Source organism: Leptomonas pyrrhocoris (assembly GCF_001293395.1).
Source record: "Leptomonas pyrrhocoris isolate H10 chromosome Unknown, whole genome shotgun sequence".
In the NCBI taxonomy this organism is placed as follows: domain Eukaryota; phylum Euglenozoa; class Kinetoplastea; order Trypanosomatida; family Trypanosomatidae; genus Leptomonas; species Leptomonas pyrrhocoris.
This window is the reverse complement of record NW_015438360.1, coordinates 631,019-655,867: the sequence shown is the minus strand read 5'-3', so window position 1 is coordinate 655,867 and position 24,849 is coordinate 631,019. Positions and strand designations below refer to the sequence as shown.

The 24,849-nt window shown below is 50.2% G+C and overlaps 12 protein-coding genes across 15 annotated transcripts; 11 read left to right on the top strand and 1 right to left on the bottom strand.

The window, feature by feature from the left end:
- Positions 1–1,355: 1,355 nt before the first annotated feature.
- ABB37_02698 (hypothetical protein) lies at positions 1,356–1,706 on the bottom strand (the record flags this gene model as incomplete). Its single annotated transcript, XM_015799790.1, has 1 exon — positions 1,356–1,706. One exon carries the CDS (start codon positions 1,704–1,706, stop codon positions 1,356–1,358), a length of 351 nt encoding a protein of 116 aa, XP_015661392.1.
- A 2,407-nt stretch (positions 1,707–4,113) lies between these two features.
- Positions 4,114–5,243, top strand: ABB37_02697 (hypothetical protein; the record flags this gene model as incomplete). The annotated part of the gene is made up of 1 exon (XM_015799789.1): positions 4,114–5,243. Exon 1 carries the CDS (start codon positions 4,146–4,148, stop codon positions 5,241–5,243), a length of 1,098 nt encoding a protein of 365 aa, XP_015661391.1. The 5' UTR covers positions 4,114–4,145.
- Positions 5,244–5,509: 266 nt separating this feature from the next.
- Positions 5,510–6,682, top strand: ABB37_02696 (mitogen-activated protein kinase 4 (MPK4); the record flags this gene model as incomplete). Its single annotated transcript, XM_015799788.1, has 1 exon — positions 5,510–6,682. The coding sequence occupies exon 1, from the start codon at positions 5,591–5,593 to the stop codon at positions 6,680–6,682; it is 1,092 nt and encodes a 363-aa protein (XP_015661390.1). The 5' UTR covers positions 5,510–5,590.
- A 308-nt stretch (positions 6,683–6,990) lies between these two features.
- On the top strand, positions 6,991–8,837 carry ABB37_02695 (oxidoreductase-like protein; the record flags this gene model as incomplete). Of its 2 annotated transcripts, none has more annotated exons than XM_015799787.1 (1): positions 6,991–8,837. In XM_015799787.1, the coding sequence occupies exon 1, from the start codon at positions 7,086–7,088 to the stop codon at positions 8,835–8,837; it is 1,752 nt and encodes a 583-aa protein (XP_015661389.1). In that variant the 5' UTR covers positions 6,991–7,085. The 2 variants fall into 2 exon arrangements, with proteins under 2 accessions (XP_015661389.1, XP_015661388.1); XM_015799786.1 differs by having other exon boundaries at positions 7,004–8,837.
- Positions 8,838–9,119: 282 nt separating this feature from the next.
- On the top strand, positions 9,120–9,782 carry ABB37_02694 (acetyltransferase; the record flags this gene model as incomplete). Its single annotated transcript, XM_015799785.1, has 1 exon — positions 9,120–9,782. The coding sequence occupies exon 1, from the start codon at positions 9,273–9,275 to the stop codon at positions 9,780–9,782; it is 510 nt and encodes a 169-aa protein (XP_015661387.1). The 5' UTR covers positions 9,120–9,272.
- A 408-nt stretch (positions 9,783–10,190) lies between these two features.
- ABB37_02693 (hypothetical protein) lies at positions 10,191–10,793 on the top strand. Of its 2 annotated transcripts, none has more exons than XM_015799784.1 (1): positions 10,191–10,793. In XM_015799784.1, the coding sequence occupies exon 1, from the start codon at positions 10,259–10,261 to the stop codon at positions 10,613–10,615; it is 357 nt and encodes a 118-aa protein (XP_015661386.1). In that variant the 5' UTR covers positions 10,191–10,258; the 3' UTR covers positions 10,616–10,793. The 2 variants fall into 2 exon arrangements, with proteins under 2 accessions (XP_015661386.1, XP_015661385.1); XM_015799783.1 differs by having other exon boundaries at positions 10,227–10,793.
- A 302-nt stretch (positions 10,794–11,095) lies between these two features.
- Positions 11,096–13,401, top strand: ABB37_02692 (putative protein kinase; the record flags this gene model as incomplete). Its single annotated transcript, XM_015799782.1, has 1 exon — positions 11,096–13,401. The coding sequence occupies exon 1, from the start codon at positions 11,566–11,568 to the stop codon at positions 13,399–13,401; it is 1,836 nt and encodes a 611-aa protein (XP_015661384.1). The 5' UTR covers positions 11,096–11,565.
- Positions 13,402–14,592: 1,191 nt separating this feature from the next.
- On the top strand, positions 14,593–15,651 carry ABB37_02691 (eukaryotic translation initiation factor-like protein; the record flags this gene model as incomplete). The annotated part of the gene is made up of 1 exon (XM_015799781.1): positions 14,593–15,651. The coding sequence occupies exon 1, from the start codon at positions 14,818–14,820 to the stop codon at positions 15,649–15,651; it is 834 nt and encodes a 277-aa protein (XP_015661383.1). The 5' UTR covers positions 14,593–14,817.
- A 678-nt stretch (positions 15,652–16,329) lies between these two features.
- On the top strand, positions 16,330–16,769 carry ABB37_02690 (putative mitochondrial hypothetical protein; the record flags this gene model as incomplete). The annotated part of the gene is made up of 1 exon (XM_015799780.1): positions 16,330–16,769. Exon 1 carries the CDS (start codon positions 16,425–16,427, stop codon positions 16,767–16,769), a length of 345 nt encoding a protein of 114 aa, XP_015661382.1. The 5' UTR covers positions 16,330–16,424.
- A 936-nt stretch (positions 16,770–17,705) lies between these two features.
- Positions 17,706–18,840, top strand: ABB37_02689 (hypothetical protein; the record flags this gene model as incomplete). 2 transcript variants are annotated; one of them, XM_015799779.1, is made up of 1 exon in its annotated part: positions 17,706–18,840. In XM_015799779.1, the coding sequence occupies exon 1, from the start codon at positions 17,863–17,865 to the stop codon at positions 18,838–18,840; it is 978 nt and encodes a 325-aa protein (XP_015661381.1). In that variant the 5' UTR covers positions 17,706–17,862. The 2 variants fall into 2 exon arrangements, with proteins under 2 accessions (XP_015661381.1, XP_015661380.1); XM_015799778.1 differs by having other exon boundaries at positions 17,766–18,840.
- A 752-nt stretch (positions 18,841–19,592) lies between these two features.
- ABB37_02688 (hypothetical protein) lies at positions 19,593–22,641 on the top strand (the record flags this gene model as incomplete). Its single annotated transcript, XM_015799777.1, has 1 exon — positions 19,593–22,641. The coding sequence occupies exon 1, from the start codon at positions 19,996–19,998 to the stop codon at positions 22,639–22,641; it is 2,646 nt and encodes an 881-aa protein (XP_015661379.1). The 5' UTR covers positions 19,593–19,995.
- A 694-nt stretch (positions 22,642–23,335) lies between these two features.
- On the top strand, positions 23,336–24,787 carry ABB37_02687 (putative FK506-binding protein (FKBP)-type peptidyl-prolyl isomerase; the record flags this gene model as incomplete). The annotated part of the gene is made up of 1 exon (XM_015799776.1): positions 23,336–24,787. Exon 1 carries the CDS (start codon positions 23,486–23,488, stop codon positions 24,785–24,787), a length of 1,302 nt encoding a protein of 433 aa, XP_015661378.1. The 5' UTR covers positions 23,336–23,485.
- Positions 24,788–24,849: the final 62 nt, after the last annotated feature.

Here is a 24,849-nt window from a genome sequence, read left to right as displayed (position 1 = left end):
GGCGCCGCGCGCCCTGTGTCGGGGTTCCCGCCGGCGCTGCTGGCCTCTCCCAGGGCCCGTTGGGTTTCCCTCGGGGTGGCGGGCTTTGGGCCGGCGGCCGTTGCCCGGCCAGGGGCCCCAGCGAGCCAAAACCCCGGCCGCCCCACCGAAACAAAGAGGGGCGCCAACGGAACGCAAAAAAAAAAAGGGAGCACACCCAACCCCGCGGATGGCGCGGCGCGGCGCAGCTGAAAGTCCAACATCCGCGCCACCACGCGCACACACGCCCGAAACAGGATACAAAACGCCCAAAGCGCACGCACCGACTCGAAAAATAATAGAGAAATAAAACGGAAAACACAGTAGAGGAAAACAGTAAAAACAATAAAAAAAGAGTTGAGGAAAGAGAAGAATTTTTTAAAGAAAGTTGTCCTTTTGAGGCGCGAAATTAGTCACAAAGAAAGAATGAAGCGAATGAAACAGAAACAAGGAAATCGTTTTCGGCTTTCTGAAGAGCAAAACCGTAACAGCAGAGATGAAAATATCCTCAGCCTGTTGTGCCAGAGGCATCCTTTAGAGTCGTTCGTGACTTGTCTCTCCGTCGAAAAGACGAACAAAAAGGATAAACTTATGGGCCACTTTTCACGGAAAAGATGCGTGAAGGTGCATCAGCCAAGTTTTCTGTGGAGGGAAAGCATTCTACTGGAAAGGATATATTAAGTTTTTGCCAGAGATTTTGCATGCGAAATGAAATGTCCTTGGGCGCCTTTGTCGACCCGGCTCTTTTCTTAAGAGTAGCTAAGGCCGTCGTGTTGTCCATCTTTGTATGAAGGTTTGACCCTGCGGGAATCCATCGCCGCGAGTCTTCCACCGCCAGAACCACGGTGTTTGCTTCCAGCGTGTTTATGTGGCGCTGCTGTGCTGCTGAGCATGCTTCACCAACGCTCACGATTTCTTGGGAATCAGCCCAGATCAAGACCGCTCCCCGACCGGCTCCAGAGGCGTCGGCATTCTTGTTGCCACGGCTGGCGCTGTCGCTCGTGGGCGGTTCTTCTGTGCCAGGTCGCACCATTATTTGAGTGGTGCATGCGCCGTTGGGCGTGTGCAGGCCGGCTCCTTCACTGGGAAAGGTGTTCAACTGAGCTGCGGCAGCCTTCGCCTAAGGAGCTTCAACGCCCAATAGAACACTGCGATGCGGATATGTGAGATTGACGAGCTGCGGAGGAGTTGTGCGTACAGTCACTCTAAGTCGCGGCACGTCATTTTTGGCGTCGGACCAGCAATCACCTGGTTCGGGTCATCTGCCGCTCCCACTTTGTGAGCTGCGTTGTTGAAATAGATCCCCTATGAAGTCGACGACTTCTCCCGTGTACCTCTCATTCGCGTAAAAAGAAACTGGACACTCTTTTGCGGTGGTCAACATCCTCCTGAACGCCGTTTTGACTGCTTGACGCGTGCCTGCGTACCCTATGCTGTCGATCTCCACGTCGATTGAGGCTTGGGCTGGGTCGTTCACGATGAACCCTTTGCCCGTACACTTCAGACTGCCTGCCACGGTGGACGTGAGGATTTGCACGATTTCCGGTGAGGCCGAGTGTCCCATCGGAGACCGCGTCACGCACCGCTGTTGAGCCGCTATTCGGATCTGTTAAGACGGAGCTTTCTTGGTCTCTTTCTGGGAGCTCGACCTGGAAGAAACTGGCCCTCAGGTCGTGTACGCTGCCCATCTCGGCGCTCACTGCGTCGAGACGCACCGAAACATGTAGGAGTAGCACGACTGGTTGGTAGCCTTGTGCTTCTGAATAGCCGTCGCTCTTCTTCCATCATGCAATAAAGCGTATTCTGACAGCGTTGTGCTTGGTCCCGTGACCGTAAACGGCGTAGTTATTTTAGTAGTATGCTGCATTCTGCCTCGACTTGCTGCTGTTTGGAGTTCGTGTTATGAACTTGCCGGATGATTTTGGGCATTTGAAGTTTGTTCACATGTCCTCGAGGAGTGCTGGAGCGCTTTTGGTGTACCTTTTTTGAGATTGGTAATCCCTGGAGTCAGAAACCGGGGGTTGTTGTGTGTTTTGGCTGTGCGCAAGGCAGTCTGCTCCAAGGAGGTAAAGGAGATCGTCCACACACCGGGGGACCTCTGGACGCATGCGTTACCGAATTTTCTGAAGGTTGAAAGGCGCGACTTCCGCGACGTACAACGGATGTTGGAAGTCGTCTTCTGTAAAGGCAACTTTCTTCCGTTTCCAGACGCCTCGACCGAGATGGCCGTCGCGACCTGCGACGCTTCCTTTGTCACCAGAAGAACGGTTCCTCTCTTGTATTTGCCGGTGCTGCATTCAAAAGGGATCTGCTATGCGTTTCGTGATGTCGAGAAGGTCGTCTTGGTCTTCTCCATCTTCGTATATCATAAGATTCATGTTGCCTTTTTGGGTTTCGATCACTTACGCTAACGTCACGGGGACGATGATGTAGCGAATCGTGTTCCGCAATGTGGCTTTGACGTCGCCATTCTTTGCTAAAAGTGGAATATATTTTTGCTTCCGCTGATATGGCGCTGCACATCTTGTGTGACGACTTAAAGCGTCTCATTTGATTGAGTGCGCTATCAGTGCTGCGTTTGATTGTTTCAGCTCGCAGATGATCTGACCCGTATTCATTGTTGTGAGCCTTTTCCGAGGATGACAAAACCGCAGACACATTTGCCGCAATCTGGTGCACAGCATTGCGGCGACCAAGAAGCACACCAAGAAGACCAGCGTCGACAGAATAGCGCCGAAGACCATATACTACCGGTCTGCAAACGCAATCACGGAAGTGAAGGGCAACAACAACACAAAGTCAACCGACGCAGTGACAGCACGAACAGTACTGAAACTTCCGCAAATGGAAGACAGCACCGTGAAGATGATGATGAAAACGTACTCCATCAACCGAATTCCGCAGAAATAAGCGGTACCAGCAACGCTGAAGGAGGTAGAGCTTTTCATGGCAGCGCTGAACGACAGGCAGCGCGATCACGCAGCGGTCTTCCTGGCGTGTGAGGTGGCTCCCGCGTAAATCGTGGCCACAACTGGTGTCGTTTTCAAGCGGCTTTCCTTTCAGTTCTGATGCTGCGGCGCGCGTTCGACTAATTTCATGGTCTCGATCTGAAACCGCGAGAACCCCTGCAAGTATTTCGTTCACTTTCCCGTGCTCGTTGACGGCCTGTAACCTCCGGATTTTTGAAGGCTGCGACACTCAGACCTCCAGTGCTCATCTTTCCGCTGCTCTGCACCCATATGCGGGTTGGGGTGAAATGCGACGAGGATGCTCTTAACATTTCCGTCAGGGTGTCGTTCTACCTTGTTAAGCTCACCGCTCCAACGTTTCAAAGGTTTTTTTTGGAGCAATCAAAACACATGAGTGGTTGGATGGATGAGGGGGGGGGGGGGAGAGATACAGCTGATGGTTTTCGTTAGAAAATGTAGAAGCTGTGGCACAAAGGAGAAAGGGATGGCAGGCTGGCTAAAGGGGAAGGTAAGGCAGCGTGCGCGTTGATAGCAGTAGGTGCTAGGGTGGCGCTGACTGCGATTTTGCGGTTCATAGACCGTTGAAAAGCGCGTCGACAGAAGCCGATAAGCGGAAAAGGAGGCGCTGTAGGTTGCGAAGGGCGGCAATGGTGAACCGACGTTCTTCATCTTTTCAACGTCACCTTTGAGAGGAGACTGCTGATCAGGCAATAATGCCGTGTGCTGAAAGATGGAAGGAAGTATCTCAAACACTGTTCTTGCGTCGAAGCTCACCGTTGATGTGAAACTGACGCACCTCGGAGGAGGAGTTTGCAGCCAAAATGTCGAAGAATGATGCTCGTAAAGTGTTGATAAATAGATGTGAAGAAAGAACGATTGCGTTTCATTAACCATTGTTCAGGAAGTGGCACATGACAATATACGTTACTTAGCTCATTGCCACGATATCTGGCTCTGTGAACGCGTGTAATAGTGATAGCGCGGCTTTGCCTTGAAGTTTCCCAGCGCTCTGTTGTTCTTGTTTGTGCTGGACAAACACACTCTCTCGCTTGAGGTACATTGTGGCTTCATCCACGGCAACTTCATCTTCTCTTCGCTTCCATCTTCTCTACAACTTTCAAATGCAGATGTCTGTTTCTTTTTACTAGGCACTGCAAAATGCTGACTCCATTTGGGTTACTGGTAGGTTTTGCGTACAAAGCGTTCGCAGCAGATGGGACGACTTTGTATGTTGTGAATGTTTGCGGACATGACTCAGTAGGGCTACCGCTTGCAAGAAGCATGAATGCCGTTGATGACAACTACATCGAGCACAACGGGGTCGATAACCTTATTATTCCCATCTCTGTCAGCGAGCCTAAGCAGACCACAAAGGCAGAGTTTGCTTTCTGCATCGATGTCGTAGTGCATACGGTTTTAATAAAAAAATGCGTTTCTGGGCATCATCTATACCGTCATTTGACGGAAAAGCTTTTAGCTCTGTCTCTGGAATGGGTTCGAAGCGAATGGGGAGTTCAGTTGCTCCGGGAAAGCTGCATTCTTCTCGGAAATCCGTATTACTTTTCAGACGTCAAAGCTGATGCGAAGTCTCTCAAAGAGGTGATGAAGATGGCTGCTGAGCTGTTGGACACCAAAGAGAGTCAAAGCCGGAAAGGTGTTGAGGATGCATCAACCCATCTGCCAGACGCACTGAATCTGAAAAACCATGAACCAAAGGAGAGCAAAAAGCCGCTCATACAAGAGGTAATTTCTTCTCCAGGAATCAAGAAGGGGTTTCTGAACGGTAGAAATGCAAGGCTGTACGGCCCAGAAGGAAGTTCTGAGGGCACAGGAAAGATGCCAGATCCCCTTGCACACATTCCCGAATCGCTTCGCAACAAGTGCAAAATTGTTGACACAAGAAATATGGAACAGTCGTTCGGAAAAGAAACCAAATCCCAAGAGGTGCCTGCAACCACATCAACTTCGCACTCGTACCAAGCGCAGAAGGAGCACAATGCGAACTGTGACAAGCTCACAAACTCGAAATGGAAAAAAGTCGCGTTTGAGCAATCGAATGAAAAGCTTGTGGTGCGCTTTGTTGTCCCAGAGGACATTACTTCATTGCACGATGTTGATCTCTCCGCTACAGAGAAAGTTTTGGAGATCAACGGAGTTGCGACACAGCTCCCTGTGAGGATTGTCACGGATGGTGTAAGGGCAAAGTTCGTGAAGGCAAGTCATGTTCTTGTCGTGACGTGTCCTATTGATGTATAAACGTTTTTCTTTTAAGAATCACATTCAGCAAAAGAAATATAGAAACGATTGCTGTAGTATAGGCGAGTAAGATACGAGCACATAAGCAAAGAGCTCTGTGCTTCGTTTGCTTTTTTCTGTCACGTTAGGCGATTCTGTAATTATTAAGCCACGTTTGTCTTTCTCATCGTCAATTTTGTGCTGACCCGGCTTTTTCTTCTCTCTTTCCCGGCTTTCAACAACATTGCTGAACTTTTCTTTCTGTAACCTCTCTTTTTGCTGTGAAAGTTACTGGCCAGTATAGCGAATATCTTGCGAATTGATTCGCCTAGAGACTCACCAAAAGCTGACCAGGGTCATTGCGTGTCATGTCCCACCTCGTTCCTCTAGCTGAACTGCCTGGTGGTAAGAAGGTATACAGCGTCCGTGGCCAAAAATTCGAAATTGATAAGCGCTATGATCTGATTAAAGTCGTGGGGTTTGGAGCCTATGGAACGGTGTGCTCAGCCATCTGCAATGACTCCGGCGAGCGTGTGGCAATCAAGAGACTGGCGCGCGTTTTTGGCGACCTGCGCGAAGGTAAACGCATTTTACGTGAAATGGAAATTATGACGTCATTGAAGCACACAAACCTTATTCGCCTCCATCACTTCATGCGACCTCAATCGAAGGAAACGTTCGAAGACATGTATTTGGTGATGGACTTGTACGACACAGATCTTAATCGTATTATTCGCAGCAGGCAAAAACTCACCGACGAGCATCTGCAATATTTCATGATTCAAGCCTTCCGCGGCTTACATTATCTGCATTCCGCAAAGGTGATGCATCGCGATCTCAAGCCGAGTAATCTGCTGGTGAATGCGGATTGCGCGCTCGCGATCTGCGACTTTGGACTTGCTCGCGACGACGACGTCATGAGCTCCTCTGATCTGACGCAGTACGTTGTCACGCGTTGGTATCGACCACCTGAAATTTTGGGAATGGGCTCAAACCAGTACACGAGCGCGGTAGATGTGTGGAGCCTAGGGCTGATCTTCGGCGAACTCATGGTAGGACGCACACTGCTGCCAGGGACGGATTACATCGCGCAGCTCGTAATGATAATCAACCTGCTAGGGTCGCCATGTATGGAAGACATGGAATTCCTTAGCCCAGCGGCAAAGACGTTTATTCTCTCCCAACCACACCGGGCGGCAATCCCTTTCAAAGACATTTTCCCCATGGCAACACCAGAGGCGGTGGATCTTCTCTCTAAACTGCTAGTGTTTCATCCGGCAAGGCGGCTGACAGCGAAGCAGGTAATGGAGCACCCTTATTTTTCTAAATTTAGAGATGCAACGGAAGAAGCTGACGCACCGCATCCTTTTGTGTGGAATCACAGCCACATAGAGACGGCAGAGCAACTTCGCGAAGATCTGTGGAGGGTCGTGGATGCTCATTCAGCCCCAAACGAGTAAGAAATGTTTTCCTTTTTTCTCTCGTAGGCGTTTTCAGTTGTGTTTATGCTCAAGAAAAATCTCTTCAAATTAGAACCCCCAAAGTGCGGAGTTGCTTCAGATTCAATATTACCAATTAATGCCAGTAACTGCTGCTTAAAGTTTTCTTTTTCCAAAAGGTGGTGTTCATCCTCCTCCGCATCCATCATTTTACTGCTGTATTTTCAGAAACAGCTAAAAATGTGAACTAATCTGTCTGCTGTAAAATCTGGAAAGGAAAAAGAATTTGTTATTTTCCAAACTCATTACTCTGTTCTTCTTTTCTGTCAGTTTTTTTCTGCAGTGAAATATTCGAGCGTCGGCTGAATTCGATTTTCTCTGTTTGCTTTCGATAATCTTTATGACATTGATCGGCCGCGCTCAGATGCGACGACCACGTGAACCGGCTCCAGGTGACTGCTGCGGGAGCGGATGCACTCGCTGTGTTTGGGATATGTATTACGATGAACTGGCCAAATTCGAGGAGTTTATCGCCAATGGTGGGGAAGAAGAGGAGGCGAGTGTGTCTTCGGAAGACGATACGCCGATCAGTTACGTTGGGTCTGTTGTTGTCAAGTATCTTGGTGCCACAGAGCTCTCTGACCGCTCCGCGTATACCTTCTCAGACTTTGAGAAGGAAGAGGTGAAGCTGCGCAATTTGGTGCCGATTGAAAAAGTCAACTTGATCAAGTCGAGTGAGAGTGTGTTTGATCCTAACACTCCCGGAGTCAACATAATTGATGTTCACGCACCTTTTTCAGGGGTGCGGCCCATGCCGGGAGACACGGTAGAAATACTTGTCCCAAACAGCACGGGAACCAACGCAGGAGACGACGTTGCGCGGCTTTGCAAAGCCCTGGGGCTTGACCCGAATACTTGGTGCGAGCTGCGTCGCTCTCCTTTTGTGCCTGAAGACAACTTCCCGCCATGGCTTCCGCTCGAAGTGCCGATCACGGTGGGACACCTCTTTTCTTTTTACATCGACGTTAGCAGTAGCAGCTACCTGCTTCATCGCAGTTTTTTCGAGGGTTTGTTACGGATCTATAACAACTCGAAAGCCATGTCAAAGTCATCCGACCTCGCACCCAGCACACGCGATCGTGAGAAAGTGCAATTGCTGAAGGAGTGTGCCTCCACCGACAAAGGAGCGGAAGTGCTTCGTACCATGGCGAACACCGCGGCTCCCCTCTGCTATCCCTCGCTCGCAGACGTCCTTGAGGCCTTTTCGTTTGTAAAGGTTCCTCTCGACAGACTCTTGGAAGTCACCGGACCCCTTCAACCACGAAAATTTAGCGTCACAAACTACATTCCAAGCAACGCTGCAGTTGATCACATCCAACTTTGCATGCGAGAAGTTTGTGCACCGCGTTCACGCAACCTGAATGCGAGCGCGGTGAGCGGAAGCCCGCGGCGCGTTGCTGAGATGCTCAATGAAGCCTCGTACGGAGTTTCCTCTGACTCCAGCGAGTTCTTCTTTGGGCACACGTCTCATCCGCTCTGTAATGCAGCACGGACAAGTCAGAAGGGTGCTTTGACCCTGCCAAGAAAGATGTACGTCGGCTCTTCTCTCTTCGGGAGAACGTACTTTGCAAAACAACTTCATGCTGGATGCTCCCTCGTCTGCGATCCTTCGCGTGCTAAGAATCTGCGCAGCATGGTTTTTTTTGTGGGGTGTGGAACTGGTATTGCCCCACTTATCGCGGCGGTGTCCCAGCTCATGTACCTCCGAGCGTCTTCGTCGGGCGACGACGCACCGTACCCTTGTTGGGTTTTCTACGGTGCACGAACGGAGGCGGAGCTGGTGTACCACGAAAAACTTGAGTCGGCGCTGTCAACCGGTGCTATAACCCATTACGAGTGCGCCCTTTCGCGCGTTCAAGAGAAGGGGCAGAACCGCAGCCATGTTACAGATCTGCTCAAGAAACATCAGACAGCTGTCGTGAATGCGCTGGAAAATGCGGGACAAATGTTTGTGTGCGGCCCCGCAAGTGCGCTACGCGCAGTTCGGAAGGTTCTGGAATGCGATTTGCTCGCGGAAGCAGATGACGACGACAGCGTGCGGGAGCAGAGAATCTTCATGTTGGAGAAGCAAGGTCGACTCCTTTTTGACAACTGGAGCACGGGGAGCATTTTTTAACTCCGCAACGTATAAACATGCTTACATCATAATACTGAGTACAAGCAAGTAGTTAATTCGCTGACACTATCGACAACTTACCGCCCAACTGATGTGTGCTTTTCTTTTCACACAAGAGGTTGCCCGATTTATGTGCTTATGGTTCCAGACGACCAGGCTCAGTTCGTGGCGAATATTAATTGTTCTCGTCGCTTCTTTTTTCTTCTATGATGCCCAGCTTTCTTTTTCATTTCCACTTTGTGTTTTTTTGATCATCGTGGCTGTGGTCCCTCGTGAACGCTAGAAAGAGAAGGAGCTTCTGGGTGATTTGCCCAAAAGAGATGAAAACCGCTGAAAAACTCTCTTTTTTCTTTTAGCTTTTCAAACTTTTACTGCGGCATTGAAGCCTAAAGTAAATTTGCACATGCTCGCTGCGCCAATTGGTTCTCTAAAACCATGAGTGGCACACTTGATCTTTACGAGCTGCTGGAGGGCATGCAGCCAGAGCTGGATGAAGGAGCGTCGTACATCTTCCTTACCGTTCCGCATGACTTGGCGAAACGCAACACCGCGTCTATTGGGGAGATCGTGGCAAACCACGCAATCGCCACTTTCAATGAGGAGGAGGGTCTTACCGTTGTCGTAAAGTCCACTTTTCTTCAAGAGCACGTCCTGCTCGCTCAAGAAGGAGGGAAGCTGCTCGGCGAGGATTTGAAATCCTTCTGGAAGGCATTTGCAGAGAAGGAGGAACTGCCGCTCATGGGCCACATCACGATGCGCATCCATTCCAGCCTGTCCGCAGTTGGCTTCACCGCTGCGTTCAGTCGCGCGCTGACAGAAACTGGAATCAGTTGCAACGTGTTCGCAGGTTACTACCACGATCATCTCTTTGTTCCCGCCGCTGCCCAGTCCAAAGCCATGACTGTACTCACCGCCTTAACAAAAAAGTCCAACAAGGCTCAATAGCAATTCGCCACCTATGTGCTACTGGTCTCCGTTTTCTGCAGCGACGTAGCAAACGTCCTTAAAAAGATTAAAGAGTCAATTTTTCCCCCTCTATTGGCAATCTGTTCGTCGTATACCTCTATCGCAGAAACCCCTAAAAAACAATAACAACGAAAAGTTGGAGAAATTCGCGTCGAGTAGACTTTTTCTGAGTGATGCGCAAAGGCAAAGCTCAAACGAGGCGGTTTAGATCAAACACTCTGCCACTGTTAATGCACAGTTAATGCAAGGCACGATAAACACATAAGAAGCATCTATTTCAAGTTTACAAGTGTAGGAGTACCTTCTTTGGCCTTGGATGTTTTATGTCAGGTCGTTTTCATACTCTGTTTGTTCCTCTTTCCCGAAATTACCGCTATTTTCTCCCTAGATGACATTTTGTATAATCATTCCCGAATCGGCACAGTGCTAGTGCACAATCTTATTGATTTGTAAATATGCCACAAGACACCTACTTCCGTCGTGCAATCAATTGGATGTACGGCGATGATGCTTACCTCCAAAATCTGCCGACAAAAGATGTGGGTGAGAAGCATATCAACGAGCTTCTAGGACGGCATCCGTACCACCCGTACGACCCAGACATGAAGCCAGACCATCCGTGCTACGAGCTAAATAGTCTTTTTTACGAATGCATGGAGGCGGATCACGTCGAGGGTTACGAGGTGTATCAGAAGCACGTCGCCTGTTATTTTCCCTACAAGGTAGACCTGATGAAATGCCATGCGAAAGAGAAGCGGCGGCTGCGCTTAGCAGCGGAGGGGTCCGAAGCAGAAAGCGTGAAGAAGTCATAGAAAAGGCCACAGATCTTTTCCTGCGGACAAGAGAAAATGCCTCTTCTGCTCTCTTCAAAACTTATTGCTCACAAATCGTTTTTTCTTTGAGTCTCGTGAATGACGCAGCAGGGATGATCTTGGCGTTGATCGTGTTCGCTTTACATGCTTATGCTATCTCTGTTTTTCCTGACGCATTAGAAGAGGTACTTGCGTTGGACAATTGGTCAACTGCGTCCCCGCAAACTAAGAATCAAGCGTTTACCATAAGAAAAGTGGAATACTAATGGACGCTACAAAGTCTCTCCACAGCTTTCCTTTGAGCTTGCAAAAGCAATTCTCTTTATTCATAGTGGTATCGCAGTTTGCTTTGTAAAAGGCGTCTGCTGTTTTTTTTTCTTTCATTTCAAAACTTCGTCCCTGTGCCCATTTTCTTCCTTTCCCGTTCTGTTTCTCCATCTTTCTTCCCGTAAATCTGAGATCTCTTTTTCCTCCACACAAGAGAACAACATAAAACGGATTGCATTTGCATTCATCGCCTCGGTGTGTGCGCATCACGTCCTTTTTTTTCCGGTGCTAAAAACTCTATGATTTCCCGTACGGGCTACACTTGAAATACGGTTTCTTCCTATTTTTTCTTTCTTTTGGCTTCTTTGTCCAGCTGCCGATACAGCCATCATGACATTCAACGAGTTCCACAAAAAGAATTCTCAATTGTTGACCGCGCATTGTGATAGTTTCTGCTGATCAGTAAGAGGACATCTGGTGCTGGTGCGAAACCTGGCACGCCATCCAAGACGGTGCGCATTGGACTTGGTGCATCGTGTAAAGTATCCAGCACAATAATTCACGCCGCAGTGGGACACACGCTTGTCTGCATCTACTGCATCGCCCTCAGCGTTGGCTCTGTTGCGTAGCTTTCTTGGTTTGACTCTTTTTTCTTCGGCGCTTGTGATCGTTCACTGGATCAAATGGGAGCTCGAAACACTAAGGCTGCATCGTCGTCTTCGACTACAACATACTCGCTATGCGAGTTGTGTGGAGCAGAGGCGAAGCGTGGCGCGGTGGCCGGCAGGGGCGGAGGAATGCCCACTGAAGAATGCAGCCGCTGCCACTGTCACTGCTGCCTCAACTGTTTTACCAGGCGCCGCTATGGTTCACAGTTTGCCACGCACGAGAGTCATGAAGGCGTCGCTGCGTTTGTGCCGGTGTGCGCGCACTGCCTCTCCAAACCAAATCTGATTCTGAACGTGCCGCAGTCCGTTTGGCGGGTTATCGACGAGTTCTGTGACGCCACGTCGAAACACCGCTTACTGCAGCTTTGCCATGCAACTCAGATGGGTGTCGTGCTTGCTTATCCGTACACTCGATACGGATGGAGCATGTTTTTCGAAGGTAAGTCTTTTATTTCAAAAGGTGCAAACGGCGAAGTTTACAAAGCAACTCTGCGAAGGGACATTGTGCAAAAGGCCTCCCAATTGATTGCCGACGGGTTGGATGTGCGAACGCTTGCGACGCTAGGCGGGACTACCGTCGCAGTGAAGACTATCCGGAAGGCGACCGTCTTCTCATTACGCAAATGGGAGCACATTCAACGCGAGGTGGACACCTTACGAAAGTGTCGCCATCGCCACGTTGTCCAGTTGCACTTTGTAGCACAGGGCCCTAGCGAAGTCTACATTGTGCTGCAATACGTTGCCGGCGGGGATCTCTTCGACTGGCTAGTTCGCCAGCAAATTCCGATGGAATACGACGTTGTGGTGATAGCACGACAGCTTCTCGAAACGCTCTACTTCATGCACGAGGTGTGCAGTGTCGTGCACCGCGATATTAAACCGGAAAACATTCTTTTGCAACCTGTCTCAGCCCACCGACCGCATCAGCAGGACTCTGGAAAGCTTTCTATAGAAAACGGCGCACTAGACGGTACGTTTAGCTCCCCTGACGAGTTGTACATCCGATTGGCAGATTTTGGGTGTGCGAAGGTGCTCCCGCGCAACGACTACGCTGCCGCCCCAACGTCCCCTGCCCGGTCCGGAAAGTTGCATCTGCCGCCATTGCGCCCCACTTCCCATGACGCTGCGGAGGACCAACCCTCTGCAGAACCGCGACTGAACAACCGCAAAACGTTTCTTATTTCCTCTACCCCGTGCGGGACGCTCGGCTTTGCAGCGCCGGAGATTCTCTCGGCGTACGACGCGCAGCGTCTCCGCTCCAATCGGGACTCGATGGATGCGATGAACACCTCATCGCGGCCGCAAACCCCCGTCGATCTCGTCAAGCGCATGGACATTTTCGCCGCCGGCGTCACTATTTGCATCCTGCTTACCGGCTGTGAGCCGTTCCCGTGTTTGTCTTCCAAAGAGCACATGGATGCAGTGCAGAGCGGGCCGGACTTTAGCGGACCGCAGTGGAATTACGTTTCGCAGTCGGCGAAAATTCTTCTGCGGCGTATGCTTGCCCCGAAAGCGGCAGACCGCCCGTCAGCGCTGGAGTGCTTGAACTCATCATGGCTCAAGCACCACGACGCGTACGCCGAAATTGCACCGGAAATCGGCGACTTTGACGACATTGTTCACGAGAAAGGGCTTCACCACAGCGCCTCGGTGTGGCAGCTTCTCTCTACTTCTTTCCAAAACTCCGTGCAGTCTCTGCGCAAGAACGACGGCTGGCTTTTCGTCCAAGACGCACAAGGACTCGTTGCAACTATACCTCGCCAATTTGAAAGCGAAAATGAGAACGGCGGCGTTTTTCCTGAAATGTTGAGCTCTACCAACGTACAGAAGTACTCCGCCGCTATCTACTAAAGCGTTTGCTGTGTGTGTATATATTTTCCTTCTCCTTTTAAGGCTAGAGTGATATCTAGCTGCGGTTTGAAAAATTTATTGTGGCTATTTGTGTACTCGCGGCTCTCCTTTTCCCTTCTACTATCCGCGTCTTATCGTTGTACCGATGCCCATACGCGCACTGCCTGCATTCTGTCATTTAGGGGTGCTAAAAGCGAACACAATCCACTTGCTTATTATTATTTTTTAGTGTACAAACATTGAGCTTTGCACCAGTTGTTATCGGGTCAAGAGACTCCAATAAACAAAAGTAACAGATGCATAAACTCATTGTTTAAAAATCTTCTTTCTTTTTTGCGTTTTCATTCTTTATTAAACACTTATATAACTTACAATTCCCCACCTTATTTATCTTTTTAATAAAGTACGAGGTTTCTCCGGAAATACACAAGGTCCGTTTGTTAAGCGTTATCTTTTTCTTTTAGACTCAGCAATTCTAAAGTGGCTGTTGTGATCTTTTCTTCATCACCGCGATCACACACGCACACACACACTTTTAGTTTATGCTTACATATTCTGAAGAAAATATCTCGGTTCTTTTCTGTATGCTTAGTTGTGGCTCCGTGCGGCTCCTTTTTAGTTTGTCGCCAGGATTTGATGTTGCCGGTATTATCAGCGTTCTCATCACTCTCACAGTTAGAGCGTTTTACCTCATGTTTGAACATCATTAATATCGACTTCATTAACCGCTACGGGACACGTTTTTTTCAATTCCTCGCAAGTGCTTTTTCCTTTTGAAATTAAGTTCTTTATTTCACGTGTTGTTGACGAGCTGAGAGCGTCCATATATTTACGGTTTTTGATATCTTCATATGCTGACACTGAGTCTTTTATAGCCATTTTTTTTTCCCGTTGATGCTGCTGCTGGGATCTCAAAAGACCACAAGCTTTTTTTTTCTCCGAAATTCGAAATCAAAAATAATAATAGATGATGTTTAATTCGCGGCTCTGCATCACGACAGAGTCTAATTGAAAAGCACAATGAGTGCTACGACTACGGAGATCGAGCGCTGAATCTTGATCCTTGCATGTTTGTCAATGCTGTGAAACAAAAAAACGTTGTTTGTGTGCTTCTCATCTTTCTCTCCCTCTCCCTTATCTTATTCTCTTTTCTCAACTCCAACGTGACATATTCTGATGATCGTTGCCGAAGACCCGCCAAGGAAAACACTCCGCGGTGTAAACTCACGCACACTACAACAGCAGACGGTCCACACAGCCGACCCAAGCGTTTGTTCTTTTCTTTCAGCCAAACTTTTTTCCTCTTTTCAACACACAACGCTGACGCACACAAACATAGAGGTACACGCTGCTTTAGAACACTTGAAGTGAAGCTCAACAACAACAAAATAAAAAGAAACAAACATCCAACGAAGAATGGAGACACACACAGTTGGGGACACAGAAACGGGTGCCGAGGAGCTGCCACTGACACTGCTGTGGGGAACGTGGGAGATGTGGTGCGACATCCCACAGCGCCAGCCCGCGTACCCCGCAGAAAAAGCAAACTGGCTAGATCAAGTAAAGAGCATCGGACTCTTTGACAGCGCCGAGGGCTTTTGGGGCATCTTCAACTGCACCATCAATCCCTCGCAGCTTCCCCCAAACGGATCCTTCTACCTGTTCCGCAAGCATATCGCTCCCATGTGGGAACATGAGGCGAACCGGCGAGGCGGCAAGTGGGTCATTCCCTTCTTCGCAAGGGCCGCGAAGGCGGAGGAGGGGATGCAGCCTGTAGATGTAGCATGGCAGACGCTGTGCCTCTGCGCCATTGGTGAGCTGTTTCCTGGTGAGGAAGAGGAGATTTGTGGTGTCACGGTGAGCCGGGGAAAGCAGCGTGCCTCTCCCTCCGCGCACGGGTCTGCTGGCGTCAGTGAGTGGAAACTTTGTTTGTGGACCCGCAGCGCCGACGACGCAGCGGCTCAGATGCGCATTGCCAAATTCGTCCGCCAGCAACTGAACCCGACGGCTAACGCCGAGGACTCGGCGGCTGACGGCGAAACGAGCCGAGTGAGCAACGGTGAGGGAGAGGCCGCGGAGCGCAAGCGACGCTCCTCTGCGCCAAAGTCGAGAGAAGTGACTGCGTTGCCTTCTACTATAACGTATGTCGCGCATCGAGAATTGATGGAGGTGAAGCAAGAGTTTGTGAAGGGCGGGAATAGCCCCGCGCAACCGTTTAGACCGAAGTACTCAATTTCAATGGAGCTGTGAGATACACACTTGTGAAATATAAATACACCGCAACTTGTCGCTGTTCTGTAGTGGGAGGTCTTTCCCCGACTTCCGTGCGTTATTCACTGCGCGACCATAATGGCACTGTGAAGAAGAGAACTCTTCTTTCTTTTTTTTCTTCTTAGACTTATACCGATGTGAAACTTCAAATAACCGGGAAGTCGGTAGATGAATTAGCCCAACCATAGACCTCAACCTGTTTTTCTTCTTTATTTAAATAGCAGCTTTCACTCATAAGTATTGTCCTCTTTGCGACACGCAACAACAGAAACAAATTTCAACGTGTTGAAGCTACTCACTTCGGCTGTCGTTGGCGACGTAACGTAGGACCGGAGAGAAAGACGGCAATTCTCGTTTTAATAACGAAGGATATCACAGAGTATCCTTTTTTTTTTCTTTTGTCTACCTGATCCACGAGGCGGAGAGCGTTTGCTAAAATGTCAGTGGAGCATTCGATGTATCAGGATCATTGTGATAGCTTTCGCTGCCAAGGTCCGACTTATGTAAAGGTAATGGACTCCCTCCTTTTCAACCAATCTAAAACGCCATCGCGATAATCACTTCATTTTCTTCTTGTTTCTCTTTTTTCCCCGCACCGACCAAATCTCATTCCACACACACACACACACACACAATAAACGTGTTTCTGTCGGGGTAGTTACTCATAAAAAATAGGTATATTAGAAAGAAGGGAGAGAACAATCCTGCGTGTACAACAGAAAACGTAACACAGCAACGGCACCAAAGAAAAAATGTTTGGTCGTCGAGTCGCGAGTAGCTGTCGTATTCCGGCTAGCATGTATACCAGGCTGCGCATCAGTTCTCCGCGGCAGGCGAACCGTATGCTGCCACCGCTCATCTCTGTCAGCACGCTGGTCGGTCGCAGCGTAAGTGGCGGTGCAAACACCTTCGCTTCTCTGGCTACGGGCAGCGAGTCTGTGCCGAGCGATCTTGCATCTCCTTCGAATCTGCTTTCGCTTCTGAGTATGTCGCCACAGGCTCTGCTCGGTGTCATCAACGCCAGTCCGTTACTGCTTCGAACGATATCTGATACAATGTGCACTTATAGCGTTTTAGTCCCTCACAGGAATTTTTAGGGTTTCCACCACCACCACCACGACCAAAGAACGCAATTGTTAGCCTCACCTCTCAGAAGCTCAGCGTCTCGGATGAAGTAGCACAATGCGGAGAAAGCGTGATGTGCTTTATGTAGGAGTCTTGCGATGGAATTCATAGTCCTCGTTTTGTGTTCTATTCTTCTCAAGCCTTTTTTTCTACGCGTTGTAGTGTGTCGAAGTGACAAATGAGGTTTTGTGTATCTCTTCACACGTTGTTCACATCTTTTCTTGTTGTTACTATTTCTTTTTTGTGCTTATCAAATTAAGCCTTCTTTTTTTTTTTCACTCTTACTTAATTAAAAGACTTTTTGTTTTCCTTTCGTCTCACGTTTTGGTTTTTGCGTGTGCCCTGCAGGCTCCTTATTTACGCATCTGCCGATCTCTGTTGCACACAGAAATAGAACAAGTCATTCACCAGCTTTTGAAATTCAAAAAGGAGACACTTTTTTACGGCTCTGATGCGTAGGCTACATGCAATAGCTAAAAGACTCTGTCAGCGCAAAACACTTAAAGAAGAAGAACTTCGATATGACTTAGGTCTTTGCGTCACATATGCCCCCTTTTTTCTTCAATCCGAGATCGTTGGTGTTTGTTTGACTTCACTTCTAGGAACAGTTAAAAAAAAAACCCTCACACAACATTGAATCGACCGAGTTCGCTAAGCTAATACAAACGATATCCTTGTGCCACAAGAACGTTGCACGGTCTCTTGTCAGGCACGACTGTACGAACAATTAAGAAAGGTTAGACGCTATTATGCATGTTGACAAGTGGCTGACACAACAACTACGTAAGGACAGTTTTTCTTCTTCTATTTATCTCCCTCTTACCATCTCGTAGCGCAACCTCACTTTTATTGATTGATGTTTTCTCTTTCCCGTCCTTCTTCTCAAAATAATAATAATGCCTCAATAAGTACTCTCCGTCATCACACCTAATTTCTTCTTCTCCCTCTTCGGTACAAATCTACATCGAGCACTTCGGTCCGATTAACCATTCCTTCCCTCTTCTTTCCCTTTCCCTTTTTTGTTTTCATTGCAACTGAGCCATTTCCGTGCCGCGGATAAAAACAATGTACACTATCCCACCAGCGTACCTAACCCCATTCTTCTTGGCGTTGAATGCGGTGAGCAGCATTGGAATTGTTTACACGAATAAAGTTATTTTCAAGACGCAGGGCTTCGGTTATGGAACCCTTCTTACGGTGATTCATTTCGCCATCACGACGTTGGGGCTTTTTATCTGCCAAATGGCCGGTGTGTTCGAGACGAAGCGGGTCGATATTATCAAGATCATTCCCCTGTGCTTGAGTTTCTGTGGTTTTGTGGCGCTCACGAATATGTCACTCGTCTACAACACCATCGGCTTCTACCAACTCATCAAAGTTTTGACGACCCCTTTGCTGGTGATTATTCAGACTCTCTTTTACGGCAAAACGTTCTCCCTCAAGATCAAGCTCGCTCTGACTATCACCTGCGTTGGTGTGGCGATTGCGACCGGGAGCGACAGCCAGGCAAACTTTATTGGCACCGTTGTGGCCCTTTCAGCCTTGTTGATCACCTGCATGTACCAAATCTGGGTAGGGACGAAGCAGACGGAACTGCAGTGCAACAGCTTCCAGCTGCTCTACTACCAAGCTCCGATCTCCTGTGTGATGCTCATCCCAATCTCGTTCTTTTCCGACAACCTAATGGAGACGTTCTACATGCCGTGCTTCGACACCATGTGCTGGATCCTTTTTTCTGGTGTCCTGGCCTTCTTCGTGAACATCTCCATTTTCCTGGTGATTGGTGAGACGTCACCGGTGACGTACAACGTCCTCGGCCACTTCAAGCTGTGCGTGATTCTCTCGCTGGGATTTGTTGCCTTCGGCGATGACATCAACTTCCGGATATTGTCTGGTATCCTACTCACTTTAACCGGTATCTTCTGGTATACAAACCTTAAAATGGCCGAGGGTGCTAAGGCGAAGGAAGAGGCGGAGAAGGCAGAGCTCAAGACAGTTGAGGTGTCGCATGATGAGGAAGGCTCAGATGAAAAGGATGCTTGAGATGAAAAGTTTGCTTCTTTGTGTTCAGTCTTCCGTAGAGGATGTAATCATTGAATATAACGTAGTTGAATGAAATGGGTTGTTTTGCTATCTACGCAAACATGTGTACGTGTGCGTCGCCACTTACGCTTTGGTCCTTTAGATTTTCACAGCTGGGTGTACCCTCGGCTCTGATATCTTTGCGTGTTGCGTGTCGTGCAGTATTGAGCGTTCTGTTTCTTTTCTCTTTTCATCATTGAGTCATTCGGCTTTTGCTACGCGGTTGTGCTCACTGTAACGCCATTTTGTTTCTCGTTCATTGTCCGACTATGTTCGTAACTTGCTCTGTTAACACCAACAAAGGTATCTAATGCATCGTTGTGTTTTTCTTTTTGTGTTGTTCCTTTTAAACACACAGGTAGTAAACTATCGAAAACGACTTCAATTTTTTACTATCTATCGATTGTCTTTACGCCAAATCTCGTAGGAACAGCGTGGTTGTGCTGGTCATATTCGAATCGTCCTCACCAATGGTTGTTCATTCGGATACTGATAAAGGTAAAGCAACAAAAAGGAAAGAGGGAAAGAAAGATCGCTGATCCCTTGCGTTTTTTGTATTCTGGCTTTAAGGTCGGTGAGTCATATAGTGTTCATTTCCTTCCGTTCGCAGTCACTGCAAAGTTGTGCTTGCCATTGGTCGCTTTTGTGTAAGCATTTTCTCCCTTTTATTCCCTTTTATTCACTTTCATTCACTCTTTTCTCTTTCTTTCGCAGTTTCACAAGAAGGGCATCCTGGCTCACTGCCCCAAAACAAATTGTGCCCTTTCTGCGTAAAGTACAAGATCTTCACAACAGCAGCAACATCAGCGAAAGCTGACAGTTTCAGTGAAACAGGGCTTGTCACTTTTATTCTTGCTATTGGCAGGGGGTCGTTGCCGAAAGCAACACTTTCTCAAATTTTTGTCGCTTTGCTTCTATTGCGCTGAACAGGATCTGTTCTCTCCTCACCTTTTACACAGGTGTATACACGTACATGGGCCGCATCTTGTAATGCATCGTGTTGCTTCTGCTTCATCGCGAGGAGCGGCGAGATGTGTAGCACCGCTGTACGGCACGAGCTTCGAATCTCGTCAAATTGCCGCCACTCTGCTTAATCAGCAATATCGCTTCCTTCATATGCCTCCTGGCGGGTTTGAGGATGTGCTGCCGCCGTCCTTTGGAAGGCACAGTGGGAAAGGCGAGATGAGCAACGTGAACTTGCGTGCAAAGCAGATGAAAGCCAGTCAGATCAGGAAGCGTCGCCGAAAGCTGCGAGTTCCGCAAACGAGTAGTTCGACGCCGACACTTGGACAGGTGAAGAAAGAGCTCTTTGAGCTTATCAAGCAGACGCGAGTGGCGAGAGGTGAGTCGCCGTCGAAACAAAACGCGTCCATTGGTATTCACATCTCTGACATGGAAATGACCTCTCCCATGGATAGCCGAAGTTTGCCGGGTGGTATCGCGAACGATGATCACCGAGACGAGGACGAGAGGATCCAGGCGCCGTCGATCACACCAACTCGCACTTACGAAGACGAGGACACCGCACCTTTAAGCGACTTTTCAGCTGCGCACGGAGCAGCCACAGCTGCTTCGCCCGCATCATTTTTGACTGTCACGCCGCAGGCGGAAGAGGCTTGGACGTCGCACGAGGACGCAGTGGAGCACCGGTACGCGGTGACGCCGACAAGCACCGTCTTCGGCAGCGATCTGGACCGACTGGAAAGAGACATGCTACGGGAGTACCACCAAAGAGGGACGCAGTTGCCACCGCCGGATCGCGTCTTCGCCGAGTTCGGCGCTGGGCGACGCGGGAAGCGCCATGAGTGGACGCCCTCCTCCTCCTTTGCTCACCTGCGCTCGTCCGATTTCCGCGTCAACCGGAAGAGCGAGGGCGGAGTGGGCGACAACGCAAACCGCAACCTCGCGGCGTACCACCTCTTCGCGGAAGCCTACCAAACCCAACAAGAGGAGCGCCGTCGCGCGCTCGGGGGAGGTGGCGGCGGCAAAGGGCATAACCTCTGCCGAGGCGGTGAGGACGCCGTCACCGGTGGCGACGCGGCGGATCTTCCGGCGTCGGAGAATCCGCATTTCCCCACGGAGGCCGCAGAGGGCACCAGGACCTCAGAGGAGACTTCACATGAACCAGGGCAGGCGCAGAGCCGCAAGGACGGAGAAGCGGTGCGGGATCTCTCCGCGCCGAAGTCGCTCAACGAGATTGTCATCAACGCACGTACGGACTACAAGTCCAGGCTCACCACCGTTTCGTGTTCGCCGGAGGACGAGGATGCAAATCGGATGGTCTACGACGCATATCATCAGCGCCCCGCAGATCACCGACTCCCAGAGGTGCGCGGTGCGGATTACTGGAGCAGCCACGAGAACCGGCGTCGCGTGGAGGAGCGCAGCGCATATCGCGCAGAGGCGTTTGCCCGCGAGATTCTTCAAGAAGGTGCGGTGGACACGAGCGAGGTGGAGTATAGCGTCAACAGGGTGCGAAAGGAGACGCTGTTGTACTTCCAAGCGCATCCGATCAACGAAATGATACAGGAGCCTTTTGTCCGTATTCGGCAGTTCGCGCCACCTGGTGGGGGCGGCCGCATCTCTTTCAACCCGTATGAGCCGTTGTCTGTCGAGATGGAAGCGGGGGAGGGGGTAAAGAGCATCGTTGAGAGTGTGAACATGGATGTTGATATCCCCGTGCAAGAGGCACGGCGGATGGCGCAAGAGTTGGGTCTTGACTTGATACGCATCGGGGCCATCTACTCTCAAAAAACGGACCGCCGCATTGTGGCGCTGTGCCTCATCGGTGACCACCGCGAACACATGCGGGACATGATCAAGTTCAAGATTCAAAAGCTCGGCGTGCAGCCTCCGCCGACAAAGGAGTGCATTGAGGTGCCTTTCAAAGGCGGTACACACCCACACGCCATTCGCTTCAAATGCGTAGGCGTTGCGAAGCACCTCCTTCACCGCCACGCGGTGCGCATTAACCTGACAAAGTTTGGCACTCCACGGGAAGGCTTTCCAGTTCTGCAGAGCATCTTCGACGAGCTCAAGCGCCAGTGTCTGCAGCTCAAGGCGTACCACACCGCGGGACAGATCCGCTGGAACTACGACGAGATTTACTGCTACCTGTACCCGTCTACTGGACGGTCCCCCAAGACGACCGTCACGCACCCCTCCCCGCAGGAGGTGCTGGAGGCGCGGGATGATAGCGTGCTAGAGAATGAGAAGGAGGTGTACTTTGATGACCTTCACGAGAAGGTTACGCAGAAGCAGCGGCTGCAATATATGCTGAAACTGGAGAAGGGCACTGCGTGGGCTGACAAGGACGAGGGCATGTCCTTGCAACGGCAGCGTGCGCTGAAGGTGATGTTGGGTTATCTCCCGAAGGGCAACAAGGACATTTACGCCGCTCGCGGTGACGTGAACATAACGGCGCCGTTCCGCGCGAGTCACGCGACGTCGGTCGAGCGGTGGTCGTACCCGTCCGAGTCGAACCTGGAGCAGGCAAGTCGCGGTGCTGCCGCCCTCGGCAAACGCGCTGGCATGCCGATCAGCGAAATGCACGACCAAGGCGAGACGGCAGAGAACCCGACGCAGCTCGATCGCTTCTATTACACAGCGCAGGGTCCTGCGTTGGAGATGGGCGAATTCAAGGAGGCCCTCGGCCTCAAGAACAACCGCACGAAGCAACCACCAGTCGGTCCTGGCTTTGCAACGTTGGGGACGAAGGCGACAGATAGCGGAGCGTCTGGCCGCGGCTTTGCGACAAAGTAGAATTCAGTGCTCATCTTCAGAGCAGTGTTTTTCCCCCACTTATATTCACTGGTTTCGTTGCACGTGGCAATATTGCGTAACGTAAACTTTCATCCTCTGAAATTGAATTTCAAATCGCCGTCGTGTCTCCGACGGCAACAGGGCTTTCTCTCCTGGACAGTGTGATAAGTTAAAGAGGAAAAAAGAAACCTGTTTCTCTTTTCCACACCTTCTGATCGCGTTTTGCTCATGTTCACATTTCATAATTGCCGAGGCATCTTTAAGATAGTCTGCACTGATGACGAGTGTTTTTTTAAAATGGTCAATACTTGACAAGAGTCGTTCATCTTCTCGTTTCTTCTCGACAAGCCTTTAAAGAAGAAGGTTAATAGTTGCCAGAAGTACAACGCATGGACCACACTCTAACTTTTCAATGAGAGCTGAAGGCAGCGAATGAAATGCTTCTTTTCTGCGCTCGTTGCTTTCCTCAGCGACACCTCCTTCTTTGTGCATTTATTTAGCCAGACGTGCATGAACGTATTTGCGGTGCTTTCTAGCACCACTCTCCCCCAAAAAACCTGCTCTGATAACTGCTTTCCTGGTCAAACTTCTTCTTTTGCTGCTCTCCCTTCTTTCTTTTTCTGCTTCAATTTATATTGGACTGATCATCTGCTGCGTTGGTGGCGCGATGCATTTCGTGTTCTATCTTTTCAAAGATACCATTGCGGTTGCTCTCTTCTCTCCATTTTCTCCTAAACACACTCTTAACTCAGATTATTCACATTTCCGTAAACAAACGCACACACCTGACCCCCCCTCAAAAACACACAAAAAAAAACGTAACGCTGTGCTTACGACGCGCATCATGGAGGACCAAGCCGTCAGCAGCAATGCCAGTTCCGTAAGCGACGACAGCCAGCCGCCGATGGAGGTGAACTACCCTCTCAACGAGGAGGTCGAGGTGCCGGACACGAACGGCGGTCTACACAAGACGGTCCTGGTGGAGGGCACCGGTGCACGGCCGGTGAAGGGTGCAAAGGTGTCGGTGCACTACGTCGGCACGCTCGAGGACGGGACGAAGTTTGATAGCAGCCGCGACCGTGGCGAGTACTTCGACTTCACCCTCGGCCGTGGCCAGGTCATCAAAGGCTGGGATAAAGGTGTGGCCACCATGCACATTGGTGAGAAAGCAATTCTGAAGTGCTCACCCGAGTACGGCTACGGTGCCAGCGGCAGCCCGCCGAAGATCCCTGCGAACGCCACGTTGCTCTTCGAGGTGGAACTCTTCGCGTGGAGTCGCGAGGTGGACATCTCCGCCGCAAAGGACAAGTCTCTAATGATGGACGTGCTGAAGGACGGTGTCGAGTACGAGAACCCAGCCTTTGAGTCGTCCGTCACGATGGATGTTCGAATTTATGTGGGGAAGTTTGACCCAGAGGGCGAGGAGGAGGAGCACGTTCCGGTGAAGGCGCTGCCGAACTGGGAGGTCGTGGTCGGCGTCACACCGTTGCCGCCGTACTTGGAGGACTTCCTTCACAAGATGCGCAAGCAGGAGGCGGCGGCGTGCCGCGTGCGCAGCGACCTCATCCAAGACGCCGTGCCAGAGTTCGGCATCCCGTCGAGCGCGGACCGCAACCATCTGGACGTAACGTACGTGGTGGAGGTGAGCGCGATGAGCCGATCGAAGACGTACGACTTCGACGGTCTGCCGAAGATCGCGGAGGGCGAGAAGCGAAAGGATGCCGGCAACGACGCCTTCAAGGCGGGCGATCTTGTCCTTGCGGAGAAGTACTACCGCCGCGCCCTCGAGTTTGTCGGTGAGGACTACGGCTACGACGACGCCGACAAGCCGGCGTGCCACCGGGTTCGCATCAGCGTCATGGGCAACCTCGCCCAGGTGCTTCTGATGCGCGAGAAGTACGCCGACTCCGCAGATTTCTCGCGGAAGGTGCTTGGCCTTGACGCTGAAAACACCAAAGCCCTGTTCCGCCTTGCCAAGGCGCAGGACGGGATGCAGGACTGGGATGCTGCCATGAAGAATGTGAGCAAGATCCTCGCGGCCGATCCCAGCAACACTGACGCTGCGGCCTTGAAGTCGAAGATCCAGCAGTCACAGAAAGCGTATGATCAGAAGCAGAAGTCCATGTTCAAGAAGTTGTTCTCGTAGGCGTTTGCCACTTGTGATCGTGACGGTTTCAAGGCGCGTCGCAAGTACTGTGTGCAATCGTT

What these genes read in the sequence shown, in the direction of transcription:
- ABB37_02693 (XM_015799784.1), top strand. Translation starts at nt 10,259, where the DNA reads ATGCCACAAGACACCTACTTCCGTCGTGCAATCAATTGGATGTACGGC.